Source organism: Geotrypetes seraphini, chromosome 1 (genome assembly GCF_902459505.1).
Source record: "Geotrypetes seraphini chromosome 1, aGeoSer1.1, whole genome shotgun sequence".
NCBI classification, from domain to species: Eukaryota; Metazoa; Chordata; class Amphibia; order Gymnophiona; family Dermophiidae; genus Geotrypetes; species Geotrypetes seraphini.
This window is the reverse complement of record NC_047084.1, coordinates 309,103,185-309,123,599: the sequence shown is the minus strand read 5'-3', so window position 1 is coordinate 309,123,599 and position 20,415 is coordinate 309,103,185. Positions and strand designations below refer to the sequence as shown.

At 42.3% G+C, this 20,415-nt stretch overlaps 1 protein-coding gene across 2 annotated transcripts; it reads left to right on the top strand.

The window, feature by feature from the left end:
- The first annotated feature begins 9,943 nt into the window (after positions 1-9,943).
- On the top strand, positions 9,944-13,127 carry NEUROG2 (neurogenin 2). Of its 2 annotated transcripts, none has more exons than XM_033955648.1 (2): positions 9,944-10,356; positions 11,504-13,127. In XM_033955648.1, exon 2 carries the CDS (start codon positions 11,505-11,507, stop codon positions 12,156-12,158), a length of 654 nt encoding a protein of 217 aa, XP_033811539.1. In that variant the 5' UTR covers positions 9,944-10,356; position 11,504; the 3' UTR covers positions 12,159-13,127. The 2 variants fall into 2 exon arrangements, with proteins under 2 accessions (XP_033811539.1, XP_033811529.1); XM_033955638.1 differs by lacking the exon at positions 9,944-10,356 and adding an exon at positions 10,850-11,140 and having other exon boundaries at positions 11,504-13,126.
- The last annotated feature ends 7,288 nt before the right edge of the window (positions 13,128-20,415 follow it).

Below are 20,415 nucleotides of genomic sequence, written 5' to 3'. Positions count from 1 at the left end.
CATGTGCTCATATGTGTATATGTGTATATATATATATATATATATATATATATATTTATTTATTTTCCTTCAATTTTCATATACAGTACATATGCATTTATACCATGCTTCATCTTCTCTATTTACACTGTAGTTGGTGCTTTTGTTTCCAATATACGTGTAGGTATATATTTTAGTGCATTGACCATATTTTAGTTGTAATTTTGTCATTTATGTTTATGCTCTAATTACTTTAGTTTTTAATATGTATATATGTTTATTACACATTATGCTTTTAGTGTCCCCTGATAAAGGCATAGCCTTATGCCAAAACTTGGATCTTTGTTGGGATGGATCTTTTTAACAATAAAGTTAATACGTTTTGGTGATTAGGACATCTGTCTTGCCTTTTTTCGCTGTTTGTTCCTTTAATATTAAACCACAACATGCGGTAATCACTGGATGCCAGATGATCACCCACTGTAACCTCAGAAACACTTTCCCATTTGTAAGTACTAAGTCCAGTGAGGCCCAATACCATGTGGGTTCTATTACCAACTGCTGGAACAGTTTTCCTTGCTTTCCTAACATTCAAGATCTTGCATGGCATTCTTCTTCCTCTAATTCCACTATCTTGGAATTCTGCGAGACCTGATACTACCAGATCCATCCAAAAACTTAAACTATCTTTCCCCTCGTTAAAAGGCGTTATCTGGACTGGAAAATTAGGGAAATCTCTTTTCTTCAAAATCACTGAGCTTTGGAATAACCTTCCTGCCCTGCTGCGGAATCTGGGTTCCTTTCAGTTATTCCAAAAACATCTGAAAACTTGGCTATTCTCAAAAATGTAAATGTCGCTACCCTCTTTATAATCACTAATTCTTATTATGTCTTTCCTTCCTTATATTAAAGTTCCTGTAAACCATGCTGAGCTCTGTTTTTATAGAGAGGATGCGGTATATAAACTTAAAGTTTAGTTTAGTTTAGAATCCAGAATCTCCCTACTTCTATAAGACCCTGCAGTTGGGATACCCCAATCAACAACTGGCATGTTAAAATCACCTGTTAGTAATACTTCCCTTTTTACAGTTATATTCTGAATGCCTACTATTAAATCTCTGTCCACTTATTCTGTCTGTGAAGGAGGCCTGTATATCACACCATTGTAAATACATTTTCCATTCTCTCTTTCCAGATTGACCCACAGTGCCTCTTCTTTACCCTGCAGATCCTGCAATTGTGTGACTTTAATTTGATCTTTAACATATAATGCTACTCCCCCTCCTTTTCTCATTCTGAACAGATTATAGCCCGGTATAACTATATCCCAGCCATGGTTCTCTGTGAACCAAATCTCCTTTATCGCCACTAAATCCTACTCAGGCTCTACCATCACAGCATCTAGATTTAGAACATTGCTTCCCATACTGCGAGCATTAGTATATACTGCTTTCCAGACACTTCCCCCTTTTCCTATTTGCGTAGAGGTATTTAGTGATTCACTTACCTGAGGGCTTATACTCAACTGGGGGCTTTGATCACCCTGCTCCAACAATTCTAGTTGAAAGCCCTCTTCAGTAAGGTGTGGCTTCTTCGTGGCGGAGTCCTGGGCAGAGCCACCAGAGGAGATTTGTAGGGCACAAAGTTCTCGAGTGGATGTGGTTGTGCATATGGATGCTGCCTTTGGATCTGTGTTAGCGGTACGCTCATCTGCCTTGCCCTAGACTAGAGGGACTGTTTTGGTATATCCCACTGGTTCAAGACTCATAAGCCTTTTGCGCTATAAGGGAAGATTAGGTTCTTACCTCGAAAATCTTTATAGTAGAAAGGCATATGAGTTGTGACAGCTAGTGCTGCCTGATTCACGATTTGAATCGATTCACCAATTCGAATCAGGTGAATTGATTCGAATTGATTCAATTTTTTAAAACATCGGCCTCCCGATTCAATGGCTGCCCCTTCCCCCATGCCTTCCTAAAGCAGGAGCTGCAGCGCTGCCTCTTGCTGGCTGTCCGCTGCTGCTCCTGCTTGAGGGGGGAGGGTCGGTCAGAAAGGCCTCCCCCAGCTTGCCCGCTCCTCTAGCTTGCCCCTTCCTATGTCCTTAGTGCCCCATTCCTCCCTACCCCCAAGTTGACCTGCACCAGCTGCATTTAATTACTTCCTGCCATCCTCCAAAGCCATACCAAAGCCTGCCTGCCCCCAAGCCAACCCGCCGCCGATTCCTCCTTCCCCCTCCCTGTCCAGCACCCGCCTGTCTGTCCGTCTGCTGGCTCCCCGCCTGTCTGTCCGCTCGCCACCACCACTCACCCACTATATTTACTTACATCCCCACTAGTGCCACAAAGAAAGGAAGGGCCAGGCACGTACCCACAAGCCTTCTCCCGACGTCAATTCTGACGTTGGAGAGAAGGCCCGGGATTGGCTGGGCATGGAGGGAGCATAGGAACAGGGACACAGAAGAGAGATGCTTGATGAAAGGGTAGATGAGAAAAGGAGAGATGGTGGATCTGTGGATGGTGGGGTCCATCGCTGCAGCTGTGGGGGGGATGGAAATGAAAAAAAGGAAAGATGCCAGTCCTCTGGGGGAGGAAAGGGAAACAGAAGGGGAGGACAGAGATGGAAGATGAATGGTTAGCACGGAGAAAGAAGAAAGAAGGAGAGCCTGATCAGAAGACAACCAGACCAACATGGGACCAACAAGATCTGAAAAATGACCAGACAACAAAAGGTAGGAAAAATAATTTTATTTTCTGTTTTGTGATTACAATATGTCAGATTTGAAATGTGTATCCTTCCAAAGCTGGTGTTGGACCGCAAACGTGAGCTAGGATTTAATAGAGAGAGGAAAAGTATTTTTTGTTTGTTTATTTCGTTTAGACCACAGGACCAGTGTGGGTAGGAGAGGGCAAAGAGGGTGAAGAGGCTATAAAATAAACCCACCAGGATGTTTGGAAAAAAACCACCCAATTGGGCCAGAAAATCGAATCGAATCGGAAAATCGATTCAATAGGCTGAATCGAATCAAAATTTTTTTTTCCTGAATCGGGCAGCACTAGTGACAGCCCACCTTGCCATGTGTTATTTTCGCCTGCTCACTGTCTCAGAAATATGCGTACTTTTCTTCTGCTTGACATTTTGCTGTCAAAGTGTCTGAAGAGTGATGAATACCCGGACGTTTTCCACAATATTCTGAATTTTTTTTTTTAAAGGTGATAACGCATGGAAGGTTATGAGAGTCACATTACTGTTAGCTCCAGTTGCACCTAGTTAGGTGGCGTGATGGGTTCCATCTTGTTTTCTTCCTGTTCTTTTTTTTGTTGTTGTTCTTTATATTTTATTGCAGTTTTAACATATTTTATAAGAGAACTCTTGCTTAAGAAAAATAGAAGAAAATATCATGAAGAAAAATTTGTAAAATTAAACAATTTGCAAAATTAGAACAATTAAACTTATATCTTCCTTAGATCACAATAATTGGGAGGAGGTCCTGCAAGTATTGCATAATCAGGAATAGGCTTAACAGCTGGGTCCCCTTTATCCAAACTACTTTTCTATATTAACTAAACTTTCCCGGCTGCCAATTTCTTCAAATCCAAAAAGGGCTCATAACTGTTTAGGTTAAAAAAAACCAACATATTTAAATTCAAGATATTTTACCACACATTTACATGGATAAGCCAAAAGGAGAAATTTACTTTCTTTTAGCCTCTCCAGACCGGTATAGGTATCTTACAAGCGGGTATATATCTCATCATGACCAGCAGGTGGAGACTGAAACAAAACTGTGGAATAGTACATAATAGGTGCCTTTCCCTATTCCTATCAATCTGCCAAATAGCCAAGCAGAACTAAGAACTTGAAACAGAAATAAATAAGACTCCAAACAGGAGTAACAACTAATATACCCAAATGCTGTTGGAAAATGCAAAGGAGAGATCCCAGCAAGAAAAGGTCCCCACAGCTCACAAGCTATGCCAGCTGAGCCACAGCCACTGTTCTTCAATTCTCCCCAGCCCTAGAAAAATACTAGAACCCGCAGAAAAACCAAAATCTGCACACGCAACAGCCACAAGAACAACACGACAATAGACAGGGTGGGGTCCTATACCGGTCTGGAGAGGCTAAAAGTAAATTAGCAGGTAGGAACCTAATTTCTCCTTCTTTAGCAACTCTCCAGACCGGTAAAGGTATTTTATATGCAGGACATACCAAAGCAGTCTCCATCATGGTTGGAACCGCCGAAGGGCCGACACCAGAACGCGTTCACCCTCCAGTTGTTTTTTTCCCTAAAAACAACTGATGGGAGGCCTGAAATAGAACATGCAAGTAGGCCTATGTCAATCAAGAGAAGTCAGATACTCCACCGGCTGAACTGCCAGAACGACAGACTCCAGTGTCTCCATGCGAAAAGAGGGAATTTTGAGAGCCCTGTTGACTCCTTTTAAATCTAAGATGGGCCGAAAGGTCCCCTTCTTCTTGGGCCCCACAAAGTAAATTGAGTACCTGCCGGTGCCACACTCCTGAGGGGGTACTGGAACAACTGCTTTGAGATTTAGCAAGCGCTGAAGAGTCTGTCAAAAAGCCTGCATCTTCCAGGCCGCCTGACACGGAGAAGCTAGAAAATGATCTGGCAGAGAGCAGGCAAACTCCAGAGCATACCCACCCTGCACCACCTTCAGGACCCACTGATCGGACGTGATCGTAGCCCATTTGGGAAAAAACTTGCACAGCTGGGCACCCACCAGAACCAGAGGGGGCGCCAGCAAGGAGTCATTAGGCAGGATGGGCAGCGGGGGAACCAGCGGAGGGATTCCCAGCCTTCCCGATGGGCCCCCCAAAAGGACTGCATGCGCTGATAAAAACGACCCCGGGAAAACCCTGAAGCCAGGAAAAGAGAAGCCCCAAGGCCAGGGTGGTTTCTGCAGAACTCCCGCAGTCGTCCCCGGGCAATGCCACCCTGAGCCGACGGGCAGGCACGGTCTTCAGGCAGGCGGGGCACTTTAGAGTCCGTCAGAGTCTGAACCAACTTATCCAAATCCTCTCCAAATAAAAAAGACCCTCGAAAGGGAAATTTAGTGAGTTTAGTTTTGGACACGGCATCCGGCTTCCCCACTGCTCTCTGTCAACTCGCGAGGCACTAGTGGCGGAGAGCCCTGGACGCCTGCAGCTGCTGCCAACGAGACCACCACCACACTGGTCCGAACAGCTGTTTTCAGCCGGCTACGAGTGCCTCGCGTCTGGACCAAATTGTGCACTTCTTCCCCTGAGAACTGCTCAATTGGTCCATACGTGACCTAGCTAGAAGAAAAGGTGCTGGTTAGTTGAAAAATACAGTAAAATACAGCAAATTTAAAAGGAAAGCAACCCTTCAGACCGGCACTACCTCAGGATTTTTTTTTTTTTTTTTTACAGAACAGACTCTACCGGCTCTCAAAGCTTGAATTAGGGGGTAAGGCTTACTGCTGAGGTACTTTAAAAAAATAGTTGGGGAGATGGAAAAAAGAGGGAGGGGGAGGGACCCAGCATGAGACCCGCCGGGTTTGACACCCCCGAGGTCAGACGGACTCCCAAACAGGGCCCACCTAAGCTCAAACCGGCACCAAAAACAGGAACCAGGATCCCTAAACAAATTCCAACAGCCCTTCCAAGGGAGATGGGTACAGCTCCTCACACCTGCTGAGACTGAAAGAAGACTGATAGGAATAGGGAAAGGCACCTATTATGCACTATTCCATGGTTTTGTTTCAGTCTGCACCTGCTGGTCATGATGAGATATATACCCGCTTGTAAGATACACCGGTCTGGAGATGAGATTTGCTAAAGAATAAACATTGCACCCAATGTTAAGGTTTAAGTTCTCATTTCCAGAAATAATTTCCTCCGCTCCTGTGTTTGTCTGGTAACATTGGGGAAAATCCAAACTTTTTTACCACAAAACAAAATTTGAGAGTTACGAAAATATAATCTTAATGCTGCATTAACATCTTGTTCAAAGACAAATGATTACTGTTATGAAAGAATGTTAGCAGAGCAGTCAGGGAAAATCAAGAATTTTAAAGAAATTTGGAGTCCATTGGATTCATTTGTTAAATACCTTAAAGATTTGTAATTTACCTACCAGATTCAATCTTATCTTTATTGGTTTCCACACACATCCAGGATGGGAGGGAGGGAGGGAGGGAGGGAGGGTTGAGTAAATTGATTCAGTAATTAGCAAGTATGAAAGTGCCTGTTTATTGAATTCTTGAATGTTTAAATGTTGCACTTTTTATATGCTTAATAAAATTGATAAAAAATTTGGAGAAAGAAAAAAAAAGACAATAGATACTAATAAAGTAGCTCTCTCAGAAATGTCAGATAGTGTGATTTCAAGCAGTTCAGTAACATTTAAGGATTCTCTTGCAGTTAAGCTCAATTCTTTTACCCCTGATGTAACTCATATATCGTTCTTTGTAGGTAAATAGTATATTCGATTCACGGGCAGAATATTTTCAGGGGAAAATTTAGAATTCTGAGTAAGTATGCAACTAGCTAAATTCATAGATCAAAAAGACAGATTCCACAGATCGCAACATGGCTTCAGACCTAGACACAGCACTGAATCCTTACTACTGGAACATTTAAAGTAAAATATCAACTCAGCAAAGGCAAACATTACATACTACTACAACTTAACATCTCTGCAGCATTCGATGAAGATCACTGTCTCCTACGTCTCAAACTACATGAAGTTGGAATGCAAGGTGCAGTACTGCAGTGGTTTTCACAATTCTTAAGAAGTCTGGAAAGAAGGCAAAAGATCACAAAAATGGAAGGCCAACTGCAGAGTTCCACAAGGCTCACCAATATCTCCTGAACTATTTAACCTCTATTTAAGAACACTGGGGAATAACCTTTCCTCGATCCACAATCATATCTTCTCTTATTCTCTGCAAAGCCAAAGAATCCTTCAATAGCACCATAACATTTCTGAATAATACCATCAATGACCTAAGTACTTGGATGATGAGGAACTTTCTTAAACTGAACAAATCTATTATGGTTCGGAAATTACAACTTGCTACCAAGCAAAGACCTAGAACTGTCCACTGGTGAGAGCCATCAACACACACATTACTACACTGGTGAAAAAATTATTCTTTAAGATGAGATAACTGAGGACAATAAGACCAGTCCTAACTGAAACCAGCTTCAGGACAGTAGCACAATTTGTCCTAATACCATACCTAGACTAGTGCAACTCACTATATTGTGGCATTACAGAAAAGGAGTGCAAGTGACTGCAACTGCTACAAAACACAGCTGCAAGACTACTTCTAAAAAGGAGCTGATAAGAGAGGGCAAGTCCACTATAGAGCAACTACATTGGCTACCGATTAAAAAAAGGATTCGGTTCAAGATAAACTGCATGGTCTACAAAGTGATCTATGGCAAGAACTCAGAGGGACTAACTGTTACTACTACTTATCACTTATATAGTGCTGAAAGAGCATTAAAGTTCCACACTCCTTCTTCAACTCACGTACCATGCAATGCTACAAACTACCCTCCCCCATCTCCTCAATGAAGTACAGTGAAAGAAGGCATTTGAAACAACCTTCAAATACCAAGGCCTCTCATTTGGAACAAACTGCCAATAAGCCTAAGAAAACCTAACTACCTTAAATTCCGGAATAAACTAAAGACATACCTATTTTCACCATATTCACTTTCTTCCCCTTCTTCTTAAACCAATACTGCTGTGAACAATGTAACTGATGGACATGTTCTAAATCTTATGTAAACCACATAGATTCCTTGCCAAAAACTCCTGTATATAAGACACTGTATTTATTTTACCTTTGTAAATCGCCTAGAATTTTGGATGGGCGTTTAGTCAAATTTTAAATAAAATTTGATAAACTTGATATTGCTGTATTGTAACCTGACTGGGCCAGCAAAGAGATGAAGGCGTGGCAAAGGAAGTGGTTTTTTTCAGTGTTTATTAAATAAAAGCACACCACTTGCACACATTAATGCATAAAATGCCAGCACTTTTGCAGATAAGTGTACACTTACTACTAATCATTTTTATATTGCTACTAGGCGTACACAGCACTGTACACATTATATACAGGTACTTTCTCTGTCCCTTCTGGGTTCACAATCTAAGTTTTGTACCTGGGGCAGTGGAGGGTTAGGTGACTTGCCCAAGGTCACAAGGGGCTATAGAGGGACTTGAACCCATTTTGCCAGGTTCAAAGACAATTGCACTAACCATTAGGCTACTCCTCCCTTTACATGTGTAAATGGCAGCAAGGTGACAAAGTGCTATTCTGTAAAGGTTTGCACAAGTGGCATAGCAATAAATGCAAGGGGTTGTTCACATGGGTGGAGCAAAGGAAGGGCATGAGTGGTGCATGCTGCCACTTACACATAAACTTCCAGAATAGAGAATCGCACAGGGACAAATTTTTCCCCATCCCCGTGGGAACTCATTTCCTGTGAGTTCTTTTCCTGCCCCTGCCCCATTCCTGCAAGCTCTGTCCTCATCTGCACAAGCCTCAAACACTTTAAAATCATAAGTGTCCGAGGCGGGAAGGGGTAAAACGCGGACCTCACGGACCTGACGGACTTTGCGGATCTAAACCCGCACGTCCTTAAAAATCTGAGCTCCGTGACGCTTGTAGTTAGTTTCTGGCTCTGACAGACCTTGGTGACAATTTAGCGCTGACGTATCCGTCTCAGCATAGGGAGGGAAAAGTATTAGGATCCGTCAGCTGTCTGTCAGAGCCAGAGACTAGTGCTAGTGTTGGAGCGGCTCTAAAACGAATCCTTTAAACTGGTTTCCTGCAGCCCCAGTAAATCGGCTCTGACAGACCTTGGTGACACTGTAGCGCTGACGGATCCTAATACTTTTCCCTCCCTATGCTGAGACGGATCCGTCAGCGCTAAATTGTCACCGAGGTCTGTCAGAGCCAGAAACTAACTACAAGCGGCACGGACCTCAGATTTTTAAGGACGTGCGGGTTTAGATCTGCGAGGTCCGTCAGGTCCGTGAGGTTCACGTTTTACCCCTTCCCCGAGGCTTGTGCGGTTAAGGCAGAGCTTAAAGGAATGGGGCAGGGATAGAGACAGCGACAAAACTCGCGGGGAGGGGATGGGGAAACTGAGTTCCTGCGGGGACAGGGACAAATTTGTCCCTGTGTCATTCCCTATCACAGAATACTGCCACCTATGGGTGCCCTCAGTTATGCCAGGTCTCTGGCTGGTGTAATTGCAGGCATGTAAATGTAAAGTACACCAATGCTGGTTATTGCCACTAATGGAATCTGGGTGCCCAGCTGCCATATAAAATAGGCCCTCGTCACACGACATCAGAGCACCTGAGAAAGGAGGTGCCCATTTATATAATTGCCCCTTAAATACCTTTTTTTTTTTTCTTTTGCACTGCAGGTGTATTATCAATGTTTATCAGTTAAAATCTAAAATCAGAATCCCTATACTACAAGTAAAGTGGATGGGGATTGTGAATACTGCAGATATATAAGGTCTGATGGATCTTTAACATGCTTTAGATTAAATCTTTAGCTTTTGTTGTTTTCTCCTCATTCCTCTCCCTATTTTTCAATGTATTATGAAAAGCCTTAAGAGTCTTTCATTTCTGTTAACCCTCCTCCCACATCTCCCGGAGAGAAAGGATTAAATTCAGAGTTGTGTATTCTAGGAATTAATTTCCTCGACTTCATTAAACCCTTTTCAAATATTAGCTCCATTTTTTTCTTCTCACTGGTGGGAACCTCATCCAACAAAGCTAAAAGTTCGATCCATATAACAATTACTTAAAAGAAATTTAATCTATAGGAAACGTATTTGAATCCCCCGCAGCTGGGCTAGCAAGTCCTTTAGTTGAAAATACCAGTAGCCTTGTCCACTGTGAGCTCCGTGTGTCTATTCTTATATCCCCACAGGGAGAAATCAGGAACATTACTTTCAGAGACAGGTTTTTACTAAAAGGATTTCTCTCATTTTGTGAAAATAATGAGGAAGCCTTGCCCACAGTCAAGAAACTTTTTCCCTATTGGCACACAAAGAACGCGCCTCTAAAATAAGAGCAGGCATGAAAGTTGACAACGTGCACGACTTCATGCAAGGAGGTTTCTAAAATAAGTAACTCTTGCCCAAATTTTAAAATAATTTTCTGGTTGCAGAACTTTAGATGTTTAATGGGTGGTAAGGTTGTGGATAAATGAGAAGAGACTTTTATAGTGAAAAAAAAAAATCAAGGGAAGGGGGATGGTGTGATAGTACCAGTGAGGAGTAAAGATTTGCAATTCGAGCACAACCTATTGGGCTAGAGCCACATTCGAAAGAAGGTGAAGCATCTACATCTTTGAAGTAAGTTTCCTTCAATGCTACTTTTGCAAAAACTTTTGGACTAAGGGACAGGCAGATCTTCCGTGACCCCCCCTCCCCCCACTTATTTGCAAAGGCTTCCTCTTTCTTTCTACCCCCCCCCCCCCCCCGGCTGCACGGGATGGGTGTTTGTGCGTGTGTGGGGTGTTTTGAGAAGAGCAGTGTTGGGGGTAAACCTTTCTCCCTTTCAAAGGCTCCTCCCTTCCCGCTTAATGAGCCGCTGAAAGGCAGCAGACTCCCGCTCGCGTGGCTGGCGGGACTCCCTCCGACACCGGCGCGCTCTGATTGGTCAGCTGCCTCTCTCCCCGGACTCATTAATAAATTAGCGGCACGCTCCAGCCAAGCGCGAGGCACCAATCACAATACAGAACAGCCGGGGCTTTAAAAACATTTTATGCCCTGCAGATAAAAGGGCGGCTTAGAGAAGAGCGCGCGCTAGATTGGGAGGGGGGGGAGGGGAGAGGTGAAAAGAAAAGAAATGATAATGAAATGAAAAGAATAAACGCGGGGAGGGGGGCCCCCCAAGTCCCGGGGATAGGTTCGATTGTTCTCGTCGGGGTATATAAGGGGTTTTAGGCAAGTCGTGTGCCAGACACACAGCCCCTCTCCAGCCACGAGTAACGGCGCCGGCAGCGGGGAAGGGGGCGCGTGCCGCTGCCTACCGGGAATACACGCGCGCGACCACCTCTGCCACCACCCCCGCTGGCTGCATCGCACAGCTAACAAGAGGAAAAGAAGAGCAAAAGAAAACGTCTCACGTAAACGAGTAAGTTTTTGGAGGAACGTTTTCAAACTTTATATATGTTGAGGATGATCCAGTTTCTTGATGTTTGTGTGGCGGCAGGTGCACAGCATCCTTAAAGTCTACGTCCTAAGCTAGCTAGTGTGTTTTTTTTGGTTGTGGGGTTGTTGTTGTTGTTTTTTTGTTTTTTTTTGGGGGGGGGGGGAGTTGCAGAATCTATTGCAATGCAGGCTTAATTCTTTGCAGGTAGTAATACTTTTTACTAGACTGACCTACAAATTTCTCATTTTTTACTTTATCAATGGTATGAAAAGTCCCCTTCTTTGCTCTGTCACTTGCACTGAGCTGCTTAATGAGTCTGCTTCCCATTCATTTTCTTTCTTGCAGGATGTACGTGAAGTCCGAGTACAAAGAGGAGAAGGCACTGCTCTCTCCCACTACTAGCTCCGAGGAAGAGGATGAGCTCGGGCTCCGGAGGCCCCGCCGGGCCCAGGAAGGATCAGAGCCTGGCAGCTTCCAGCCCTCCGATTCCAAGCAAGCTGCCGGAAGGCTGCGAATGGAGAGCAAGCGGCGCCCGGCCCGGGCCCCCCGGGGTCCCAAGAACAGCGAGAACGTGCAGCGCATCAAGAAGAGCCGCCGCGTGAAAGCTAACAACCGCGAGCGGAACCGCATGCACAACTTGAACTCGGCGCTGGACTCGCTGCGGGAGGTGCTGCCTACCTTCCCCGAGGACGCCAAGCTCACCAAGATTGAGACCCTGCGCTTCGCCCACAACTACATCTGGGCGCTGAGCGAGACGCTTCGGCTCGCCGACCAGCTCAGCGGCCTTCCGGCCTCGCTGCTGCCCCCTGGCGGCTTCTTGCAGGACACGATGCTGAGCCCTGGCTCGGCTGACAGCCCACCTTCCTCCTCGGCCTGGAGCTGCACCGCTTCTCCCTCCCCCTCCTACAGCACTTTATCCCCAGCCAGTCCCACCAGCTCAACCTCGGACATAGACTACTGGCAGTCCTATGCGCAGCCCAGGGCCAACGATTTTATTTAGAAACTGCCACCACTGTCAACTAGAGGATGCCAACCTTGATCGCTGCTCTTAGGGTTGCTATATATAAAGTATATATTTTATTCTATTGAATAATAGGTATGGACATGTCAATGACTTGTGCTTGGGGTATTCCAGGTTGGCCTTCACATGAATTTAGCATGAAGGTTTTTAAGCGCTATTTTGGCAAAGCATGGCTTTCTCAGACGGGCAAGAGCGATGCGATTTATTGGGAAATTCAGAGAGGACATCAACTGGCATATGTGGTTATCGCCTTTGTTTTTCCTATAGAGATGTTTTAATCTATGGTACAAAGAAGTGTTTGGCAACATCTGAAGTCTGTTATGGTAATAATATTAGCCTGTGATTTGCAATGAAGCATCTGCTTTCTTCCCATTGCTGGCTTGAAGGATCTGGGAATTTCACTTGTCAAACCAAACTTTCTGTCTGATGTGCACTTTGTTCACTTTCCCAGAATTGTAACAATGCCTTTTTCTATTGTCCTCCTCTCTCTCCCATTTTTTTTAACCATCTGTCTCATATGATTTATAAGGGGAAAAAAAGAGGGTGTTTTGCTTACATGCCGGGTTAGAAGTCATTGTATAATTTGTAGGCTTTGTACCGTGTGAATGCAAGCGTGGAAATTTGTACTGAATTCTCTATCAAAAGGAAAATGTGAAGGAAGAAAATCAGAGGGGAGGACTGTTTTCATGCATTATTTATCTCGACCCTTTAAGGAGACAGAAACTCCTCCATTCTTTCTGCAGCTTAGAACTAAACCAACAGACTGAAAAACCTGAGTAGACACGGAACATTACAAGACATCAGCCACAAAAATGCGTTCACCTCTTATTTATTAGAAAGAGTTCACGAAAAATATGTATTTTTTTGTAAATTTCACAGAGTTTATTCTAGTATGTATTTACAGCAAGAAAGCAATGGAACTTTTCTTAAAATATAAATAAAATATCTAATTTTCTTAACACTTTTGAAGCCTTGTTTCTCACTTTTCGTCTTGGGTGTGTGAGTTTGTGGTAGGAGGTAGGAGTCCTTTCCTAGCCCTGCACGAAATATTTCCAAATTAATTACCCACATTCATGCAGATCATTTTCACCAGCATGGAACGCACAAAAACAATACTTGCTATGCCTACCTACCAATATTTTATGGGACTTTAAACCCACTCACAGAGTTTTGAAAAGAATAAATCTGCCTGCAAACAGCATGCTTAGCAGCTTTGAACTCCCAACACAGTTAACTGACAAGCGCATTCTGAGATAAGTCAAATAATGTTTTCTCATAGTTGTTTGGCAAAGTGCAGAACTATAATATTATAATTAGCACACCTGTTCACTATAAAGAGTCATCCAAACCAACAAAAGTCATAGGTGCTCTATTCCCTCCTGGCATAGACCAGAGTTAACCTTTCAGTATTAAAGCATTTTTGTTGGTTTCGTGTTTTGACAGTAGAGTTCATTGATAAATGGTAGCTACTCCAAAAATGAGCAAGTCTTTAACAAAAAATAAAAAGAAGAAAAGAATATGCGCATTACCAGATATTCCTGTTACCACAAATTGGTCCATAAAGTATCCATAGACATAGAAAACCTCACATATTTACAAAGGAGTTTTTATCTGTGGATCCCATATTACAGTGACCCCTGATGCAGGCGCTTAAGTTCGCCAAAGCACAGTATTGTGTTTTGTCCATGTTATTGTATGTCCTGTTATTGTATGACTGAAATAAACAAGACTTTTCTTCATCTCATTGGCTCTTGTGGAGTGCTCATTGTCTGTTCCCACTGTCTTCTTTGTTGGAAGGCCATTTAGGTCATGATGATCTGGGACAATTATGCAAGGGATCTGTTTATACCTTCTCAGTTTTATGCTTATATGTATACGAGAGGTGTTTGAGATTTAAAATTGGCCTTATTTAGCTGAAATCAATAGTTACACAGATCAACAATCTTAATTAAATACATAAATCCAGTCTGCCTTAAAGTAACTGAAAGTTAGTTAGATACCAACCATCGCCTGCTTCTTTCATCTTTTGCACTTTTGAGAAGGGCTAGTGTCGTCTATGCATCCTTTGTCCTCTCCTCCCCAGTATTTGCAATGGGGAAAAGCCCTTGGAAAGTCCGTAGGTGTCAGTAGATGAGATGATTAAAGATAATTCAGGCAGCAAAGGGACTGCAGCCAGGTTTATTGCTGCTCACTGGATTTTATCTCTGAGACGAGCAATTTCGTGCAGTTGGAATTTTTTTCAGATAAGTTTATTAAATTGCTGATCAGGGATCAACTCGCATAAACCTTCCAAAAAATATTCTAGAGGAGACCTGTTACCAAGGACAAATCAAACTCAATTTCTCCAGCTCTGCATAAAATGCTTGGACCCCCACATAAAAGCAACACTTTGAAATCCCCAAATATTAGCTCTAAATTTAGGAGACTGAAATCATATTCCAAATACATTGCTTAGGCATGAGGTTCATTATTGTCATGATATGCTCAAAACTAAGCCCCTCCAAACCCCACCCCTCAAAAAAAAAAAAAAAAACATAAATACTTTGCCTGGCCAAGTATTTATGATTTTGGAAAGAAATGTCGTTGGCGGGCAAGGATGCCCAAAAGAAGGACAAGCTTGATTGGGAAAAGTGTTTAATCAGGCTATAAAGATAGACAAGAAGGCAAGATCGAGCAATCGCAATGTCTTCAGTCAGCTCATATGTCTCCTTTGTGCCTTCAGACAATAAGTTGACTGTTTTGAGAAGCACCAAAATACTACATGAAAAAATAAAGGAGAAATATTCCTGTTGGGGGGGAGGAAAAACAAACAAGAACTCTGTAAAGGAGATTTCTCTTCTGATTCTATTCCGCCCCCCTTCCTCCCTCCCCCCAAGCACCGCAGGGCATTACAACGGGAGATCGGTTTAGGCCCTTGAGCCCTTGTCCCAGCACACGAGTCCCCTCTGCATGACACAGGTTAATCCACACCTCGTCAGCTTAGGGAGAAGAGAAAGTGTCAGTGGAAACGCCTCTTCAATATTAAACAGATCCCAGCTCTACTCACTGGCCCATCTGCATGTAGCGAGCGGGCCCAGACAGACAACTCTCTGAACTTCTGAGAGAACGTGTCAAATCAAAACTGTTATCTCTTTTGTATCTTAATATTTAGTTACTCGAGTTGCTCCCACATATATAGCATATAGGACATTTTGCCTGGTTGTAATAATATATTTACAATGATAGCATCATTGTGGTACAGTGGTTAAAGCTACAGCCTCAGCACCCTGAGGTTGTGGGTTCAAACCCATGCTGCTCATTTAGACCCTGGGCAAGTCACTTAATCTCCCCCCCCCCCCATTGCCCTAGGTCAGGGGTCTCAAAGTCCCTCCTTGAGGGCCGCAATACAGTCGGGATTTCAGGATTTCCCCAATGAATATGCATGAGATCTAAGTGCATGCACTGCTTTCAATGCATATTCATTGGGGAAATCCTGAAAACCCGACTGGATTGCGGCCCTCAAGGAGGGACTTTGAGACCCCTGCCCTAGGTACATTAGATAGATTGTGAGCCTGCCGGGACAGATAGGGAAAAATTAATGTAAACCATTCTGACCTCCCTTGGGAGAACGGTATAGAAAATTGAATGAATAAATAAATAAATAAAAATCACAGTACCACTGGAATAGTAAGCTATAATCAAGCATTACTAAAAAAAAGTAAAACTAAAAGGGGTGGAAGAGATCGAAACATGACAGCAGATAAAGGCCAAACGGCCCATCCGCAGTGGTAGAGCAAACAATAAGATACTTTTTCTAGCAGTTCAAAACTAACACAGTATTGTTGCTATTAATATCGCCTGACTGAGGAGATATTACTTCCAGAGGACATAAGGATGCTTAAATATCTTCAAGCCTTTTCCTCCTCTGCCACTATTATGAAAGCACTACTATGTGCCTGTGTCTGAGGTGCTGAAAGCCATCTCAGAATAGGACGTATAAAACAGGTGTGGCCCTGATTAGATAGTTTTTCTGGTTTGTTACACATACGAGGGGCCGCTGAAATATTCTCAGCCCAACCAACCAAGTTGAGGCAGTCTCCATCGAGGGCTATACACTGGGTCCTGTAATTTATCACTTTTTTCATTCCATCTTTTTCCGAAGGAACGAAAAAAAAAAAAAAAAAAAATGGAAAATGGCCATCGATGGAGACCGCACCAACTTTGTTGGTTGGGCTGAGATCTTTTCAGTGACCCCTCCTATGTAAGACAAACCAGGAAAACTTTCTAATCAAGGCCATACCTTCTGTTTTATACATCTTATTCTTTTCTGGTTTGTTATAGCACATGGCACTTTAAACAGCACCATAATAGCACTCCAGCACATTATACAACAATTTTTTGCACTATTTGCACTAGTTGCACAATCCATTAACGCTGCTATTGACTTTTATATTCGTTCCGCCATTTTTGTCGTAGATGGCTGGAACTTAAAGAAGACAACATGAATTGTTTCAGCGTTATTGGAAACTGAATCAATATATTGCTGTGAATGATAAGCGTTTGCTTTTAACGTGTAAGCTTGATAACTTAATAAAGAGCTGTGATTCAATAAATAATATTGTTATATGACAAACCAGAAAAGCGATATGAGAATACAAATCAAAGAAAAAATGTTTAAGTGAAGAAACCAGTCAGTTGATATTTTTAGAATTGCTATTTTATAATAGTAGACCTGTAATGTCGATGAATGACTAGAAAAGATATGAACTTAAAAGAACAGCTCATTTCATTTTAAACTCTTGGCTTATCATATCCCTTAAATCAAAATGTATCTTGGCATCATCAGGTTAATAAGAGCATGGGACACCTGCATGAAGGGGGAACTATCAAAAATGTGAATGTGTAAATTAAATAAAGTCTGCAGACCACGAATCTACCAAATGTGATAAGATCTTCCGAGCATGAAGTCCAGCCAGTGAAATACTGAGTAATAAAATAAAACGTGTGGAAATAGAATTAGTGAAATTAGGTTACACCAATAAGACGCACAGGGCTTCTTCTGCCTTCAGCCTTGGGCGAAAAAGTGCTAGTTGGACTGATCTATTGTTTCCCGCCATGGCAGGGGGTTTATTGTGCGATAAATAATGCCTTAAAAAAGTGGATTTTTGCATAATCACTGCTTTGAAGTGCCTAGCAATCTATCGCTGTGCCCCCAAATCTGCCATTGGCCAGGAGCTGCAAAAAGCTTCAAATCTTTCACTACACAGATCGTGTGGGGCAAATCGTCATAAAAAGCTTTTGGATTTTTTTAAAGGTCCCTTTTAATGATTAAGCTCGAAGAATGCGACAAAAAAAGTAACTAAATTTCTTTAAGCAAAGAACCAGTTCCTTCAGTTTCTCGGTCCTGTGAAATTTCACATCCTAGTTCATATACTTTCTTAGGACAAACTCAAATATTTTACAAGTACGTGGCCCTGGTCAAAAGTTCTAGAAACCATGCAGAATCGGTGCTAATCCCCAAACTGTGTGAGAACAATTTGTTTTTGGTTTCTTTTTTAGTTCAATAAATTTTTATTAATTATTACAATAATTAAAATATATATGTAAACATTTCCCAATGACATTATATTATATTTTATTTTCCTCTTTCTCTCGCAGAACAGATAGGCAGAGTGCTTGGAGCATCTGATTATTAGAAATAAGTTGATAGAATGAGAACCAGCTTAACCAGTGTTAAAAAGCCTGCCTTCCCTACGGACTTCGAGAATCATGGACCCTGAGCCTACTCATCTGGAAAGGAGGCGTGCATTCTTGCAAGGTAATTTGTGTTGGGGAGAAGATTGGTCCCTCTGCCATAAGCGCCATTATTTCAAAATGATTGGAATGCCAGGTACAATAAAAATTAACCTTCCCTGGCCACAAATAAAGGAACTTGCTCAATATGGGAGTTCTAAGCACCCACAGAGCTGGCTCCAGGGTCCGCTGCCTTGTGTTAAAGGGAGCTTCCAAGGAAGTGGATGAGACCTGATCCTGCTGGTGTTCATTACACTGGAGGGGTGTATTTTTCTCCGCAAAACAAAATGGAGGTAAAGGTTCAGGTCAGCTTCCTGGTTTCGCTTGCATTCCCTACTCAGTCAGCCATTCAGCTATTAAAGGAAATGGCTATTTGTATTGACTGTAAACACAATTTAGGAAAAGCTGCTCTGTGCATAGTAGGACTGGAATTACTATCGACCTACGAGGGGCCGCTGAAAAGTCCTCAGCCCAACGAAGAAGAGTCATGAAACTTATAAGTCATTCCACGCTTTTCTTGACACTTTTCATTTCAATGATATGATATAAAACGAAAAGTGTAGAATAACTTGTAAGTTTCATGGCTCCACATCATTCTCTTCTTGGTTGGGCTGAGAACTTTTCAGTGGTCCCTCGTACACCCTAAACTACATTCACCCCCTCCCCCAAAAGATGATTTTCAAAATGGCCTTTTCGAGGGGTGGGGAAGAGATGTTCTTAAGACTACTCCCAGCTTGCTGTTGTTTAGAGCAGAGAAATGCTGGTACAGTTCACTCGGATGCAAAAGTCAGGAGGGGGGATATTTATTTTCAATGCCCAAAAAGCATTGGCGCAAAATTTTCAGGAACAAAACAGTCACATATGTTTGAAAAAAATATCTACATGACTCCCCCCCCCCCCCAGACATATGTCTGTTTTGATTGATCATAGGAAATTTCCGCAGGTTCTGTAGCTCGATGTTAAAGATTATCACCACCTATGGCTTTCCAAATACACATCCAGTCATCCTGTTTTGTCTTTTATGGAGCTTTATGTTTGGTTTGGCATTTAAGGGCTCCTTTTTCTAAGGTGCGCTAGCGTTTTTAGCGTGCGCTGCATTGCTGCACTCGCTAACCCTGCACTATGCACCAAGAACTATCGCCAGCTCAATGCTGGCATTAGCGTCTAGCACGCTTGCTAAAACCTCTAGCGCAGCTTAGTAAAAGGAGCCCTAAGTGTCCAAGTGTTATTTTTAGGCTGTTGAATATCTAATCTGATCAGGCTTTACATTTCTAAAGAGCAGCTTCTTGATACTAACAGACAACAAGTTTTAATAAGACATTTTGGTGCTGGAACAGCTAAATGAGTCCAAGTAGAGCAAATGGTGATCAATATTACATACAAAATTGGAAATCATAAGCTATATTTATTGGAAAGGTACTGAAAATGATATATTTCTGTCTATATCATTTGCAATACCTTTCCAATAAATGTAGCTTATGATTTCCAATTTTGTATGTAATATTGATCACCATTTGCTCTACTTGGACCCATTTAGCTGTAGATTCTATAAACATCCTATTTTTCCAAAAAGATATTTACAGGCCGTAGTCTATGCACAAATGTGGTAGTGTTTAATATTTCGTTCTGCTTCCATGCACCGACTTCTAGAAACCGCAACACTTCAATAGATACAGCCACACAAAGAAATATAACCCTTATGACAAACTAGCAATAACATAAAGAGATGACAGCAATAAAACGGCAATTTAAAAAAAAAAAATCTGTAAAATGAAATATATATACAAAACTAGATTGCTGAGCATCCATCGGGCTTTCTCATTTTTGGCAGAAGTTGCAAGATTTATGTGTTACTTGAAAGAAAACTCATGCAAGCCCTTGGGGTTAAGCTTTTGTCACACTGGCACTACTTTCGTTTCTCGTGGCTATTCTTATGCCAAGGAGAGCAATAAACCCCCCTCGAGAGCTACAGAAATGATCCGCTGAGCTCTGACAGTGCGCGGAGGCTTTTATGCCAAAATACAATGCACAAAGGCATCATAAACACGTTTTAAAGGGAAGATGACCTCTCCGAGACAAGGAATTAAGCCTTTATTGCACGAGCTTCCATGGAAACCAAACCAGCGCTTTCTTAGTCAGTTTGAAAATTCAGTTTTTTCTATTTTCCCCTCTCAATTAATGTTCTCATTTTTATACTCATTGAATTAGTTGGGGAAAAAAATGTATTTTTTCTGCATCTTTTTAATATGAGGGTTTTTTTTAGAGTTTATCAAGGAAAAAAAAAGTATTTGGCTTATTGAGAAGCAGATCCAGAAATTGTCTATTTGTCTTTTAAAGAAACATTTTACTGGGAAAAAACAGGAGTGAGGGTGTTAAATATAACACAAAACAATACATTGCTTAATACTGGGGGGGGGGGGGGATGCTCAGCACCCAGTGTGTCCGCTGAGCTAGCAACTATGCC